This window comes from Pristis pectinata, chromosome 14 (genome assembly GCF_009764475.1).
Source record: "Pristis pectinata isolate sPriPec2 chromosome 14, sPriPec2.1.pri, whole genome shotgun sequence".
NCBI lineage: Eukaryota > Metazoa > Chordata > Chondrichthyes > Rhinopristiformes > Pristidae > Pristis > Pristis pectinata.
In genome coordinates, this window is record NC_067418.1 from 11,688,533 (window position 1) to 11,691,972 (window position 3,440).

General features: G+C 49.6%; 1 protein-coding gene across 1 annotated transcript; it reads left to right on the forward strand.

The window, feature by feature from the left end:
- The first annotated feature begins 365 nt into the window (after positions 1-365).
- On the forward strand, positions 366-2,525 carry LOC127577962 (fibroblast growth factor 23-like). Its single transcript, XM_052029669.1, is given in 4 exon segments — positions 366-633; positions 1,355-1,458; positions 1,983-2,006; positions 2,008-2,525. Coding segments are annotated over 4 exon segments (801 nt in total). The 3' UTR covers positions 2,413-2,525.
- Positions 2,526-3,440: the final 915 nt, after the last annotated feature.

The following is a 3,440-nucleotide window of genomic DNA, read 5'->3' on the forward strand; positions in this document are numbered from 1 at the left end:
CACTAGATTACTGTCCTTTGACTTTCTCTCATTTGTGTCAGGGTTGATTGGACTGTTAAAATGTACAGCAGTTCATACCGTTATATAAACTGCAGCGCAAACATTCATAATGTTAAAAAATAATCACCAAGGTTGGGATATCCATGGTACTCTCTGATGCAATGCACAACGACACTTGAGTAGGCGAACGCTTTTGTTTAAAAAAACTATTATGACTGAGTTCAAATAATTCTTTTGGGAGCAGGCGTATCGATTTTACTGATAAGGACTGGAACCTTTAAAGGCCGCCCCCAGTGCTCTAATCAGTGCAAAAGGAGAGATCAGACACACGGGGTTTGCCTTCTGCAGCGCTGAGGTTACCGAGGATGTCCCTCGGCCTGATGGACCATTTCGCTCTGTGGTCGGCTGTCCGCAGATTGTGCGCGGTTCTTGCGCTGATCCCGCTGCACTTCGCCATGCTGGGGGTTTCCGCGCCTGCACCTGACGCGGGGCCACATGTGAACTCTGGCTGGGATCAGACCATAAGGTTCATGCACCTGTACACCGCCCAGGCCAAAGGCAGCTTTCTCAGTTATCACCTCCAGATCAATGACGATGGTACTGTTGACGGCAGTCGCGAACGGAGCTCCCACAGTAAGTACAACCTTCGGTTACAACAGCTCCGTAGCTTTCAAACCCTGGGAGTTATATATAGTTATTCAGTGTTACATGCAAAATCAGATTTGGATATTGAAAAAATAACATTGCAATGTTTACACAACTATAAATGAGAACTGGGAGCGAATCGCAGTACAAGACACATCACCGCTTTACACCTCCAGACACATTTAGTCTATTTACAAAACAATCAGGTCGCACGTGGCGTGTTGTTTTTCTATTTTTATGACATGGGGCGAATTGTCAGAAGAGAGCGCGGTGTGTGGATCATCAAGGTTGTTTTCATGCGTCTGGGGAGTTTAAAATGTATCGCCGCAGTCCTGGATTTATTGGGCTAAACTGTTCCCTAATTCCGCAGTAAAGGGGTACCGCTCTGTGTGTGTGTGTGTGTGTGTTTTACTTTGCTGAGTCGGGTGGGGATTCTCGACGAATTGCTATATTTACGCTGTAAATTCGGTCGAATCAGCGAGTCTGCGTCCTTTTTTTCTTTAATTAGTCTTAGATTTAATGCAGCTCAGTGTTTGTGGTTCTGGTAACAATTCACGACCGTGCCTTTGCTTTGGAGAGTGAGAAAGCGTCCAAGCGTCGCCGATTGCTGGTTAGAAACGAGGGTGCACCAATCGGGGGCAGGGCTCCGGGCTCGGCTCACTGCCTGCGGTGAAAGGCTCATTGCTGACCCATTTCAATTGTCTCCCAGGTCTTCTGGAGATGAGGTCAGTGGCTCCGGGCGTGGTGGCGATCAAAGGCTATCGCAGCGGCCGCTACCTGTGCATGGAAAGGAACGGGAGACTACTCGGCTCGGTAAGCGCTCGCCTCTAACACCCTTAGGACTCTGGCTGCAGCTTCACCTACAGCCTGCCCAGTAAGAAATATATCCACGAGACTCTGCAGTTCCCCATCCCAGAGGACCCCCGATGCACGGCCTTTAACCGAAGACAGTCAGGTCCCTCGTAACTACCCCAGTAATGGTAATACCGCCGCTGGATCGCTGGATCGGGCCGGGAATGGGCTTGTTGGTGAATGCATTGAACAGCGGAGCGGGGTCAATGGGTTAAGTGGCCTTATCTTGCTGCATTCATGGTATTTTTTAATTGTAATTTTTTTTTGTGTGGGTGGTTGCCCAAGATCCTTATCTGACCCGGCGACCGCCAGTAGTAGGTTTATTGCAAGTGACTAACCTCGGGAGTTCAATGACCTGTAGATCCGCCGCAGGGTAACCTCGGGTGCCGGGTTCGTTGGCTGGCGGGCGGTCAATAAGGTGAAGCGCTCCCATTAACCCCCTCTCTTCGTCTTCGCCTCCACCTTTCTCTCTTTGCTCCCTGTAGCTGTCCTACAACGAAGGAGACTGTGTCATTTGAAGAGCGACTGCTGTCGGGCACCTATAACGTCTACTGGTCGGAGAAGTATGGGGCAGCCCGTGTCTCTGAGCAGCAGGAGACACCGGGGCCACGTTTCGGGGGAGGACGTTGCCCCCTCTCTCTCAGTTCTTGCCATACGGAACACTCCCCCTCTTCACTGGACCCCGACGACGAATCTGGCAAATGGATGAACACCCCTCTTCATTTATTCAAACGAATAGCATGGACCCCCTTGACTTCACATACGAAGCCACATGAACACCTGTCGCTAACGTTTATACTCTGCCTTCCTGAGAGTTGTCTGTTTTGGTTTGACTGTTTAGTGTTTGCTCCGCAGTCTGGCCACCATGCCTCTCCTTTCCAGAGCCCGCTAACCCCTTTCAGGATTGTGACTTAAGATGCAGCCACATTTTAGAAGGCATTCCCTTCACTTTTTTTTTACTCCAATACAAGTGAAGTCATTAGAGCACGTTGCCCAAACCTTGGGGTTTGCAGTGCTATAGAGCATAGAAGGACACATAGTCTTTAGAAACACATCAGTAAAAAGAATAGCAAAATAAAACAAGCTACTGGAGGAACTCAGTGGGTCAGGCAGCATCTGTGGAGGGAAATGGACAGTTGACGTTTCAGGTTATGACCCTTCACCAGTCCAGATGAAGGATCTCGACCTGAAATGTTGACTGTCTATTTTCTCCCACAGATGCTGCCTGACCTGCTGAGTTCCTCCAGCTGTTTTTTTTTCACTCCAAATTCCAGCAACTGCAGTCTCTTGTGTCTCCAGAAAAAAAAGAATATTTGAAGATCAAGACCGCAAACGCAGCACAAAATTCTGGGACTACCAGACAGCAGTGATCCCTGCCCTTGTAGTTGAGATTTGAACTCACTAAAGTAGGCGGGAACAGAGGAACCTGGCCTGCTGAGTTGCTCCAGCATCATCGTGTTGTAACCAGGACCTGCACCTCCCTCTTGCCAGTCACTTCAACTCCCCCTCCCACACTATCACTGATATGTCAGTCCTCGGCCTCCTCCACTGCCAGGAGAATTCCAAGTGCAGGAAGGAACTGGAGGAACAGCACCTCATTTTCCGTCTTGGACCTTGCAGCCTAATGGCATGAATATTGAATTCTCCCACTTTAGGTAATCCCCACCCCACTTCCCTACAAACCCCAAACCCCCACCATGCTTCTTCTTCCCTTTCCTAGCCTCTTTTTTTTCCTCTCTCTTCTTACCTTTGACCCATCTCCCGGTGGATCTGCTCTCCCCTCCTCCCCTGCACCTGCCTATCACCATCTCTTACCTGCATCTACCTATCACCGCCTTGTGCCCACTCCGCCTCCCCTCTTTTGTCCACCTTTCACTCCTTTGCTTTTCCCTCCCATATATTGGGCTTCCCCTTTTCCTATCTTCAGTCCTGAAGAAGGGTCC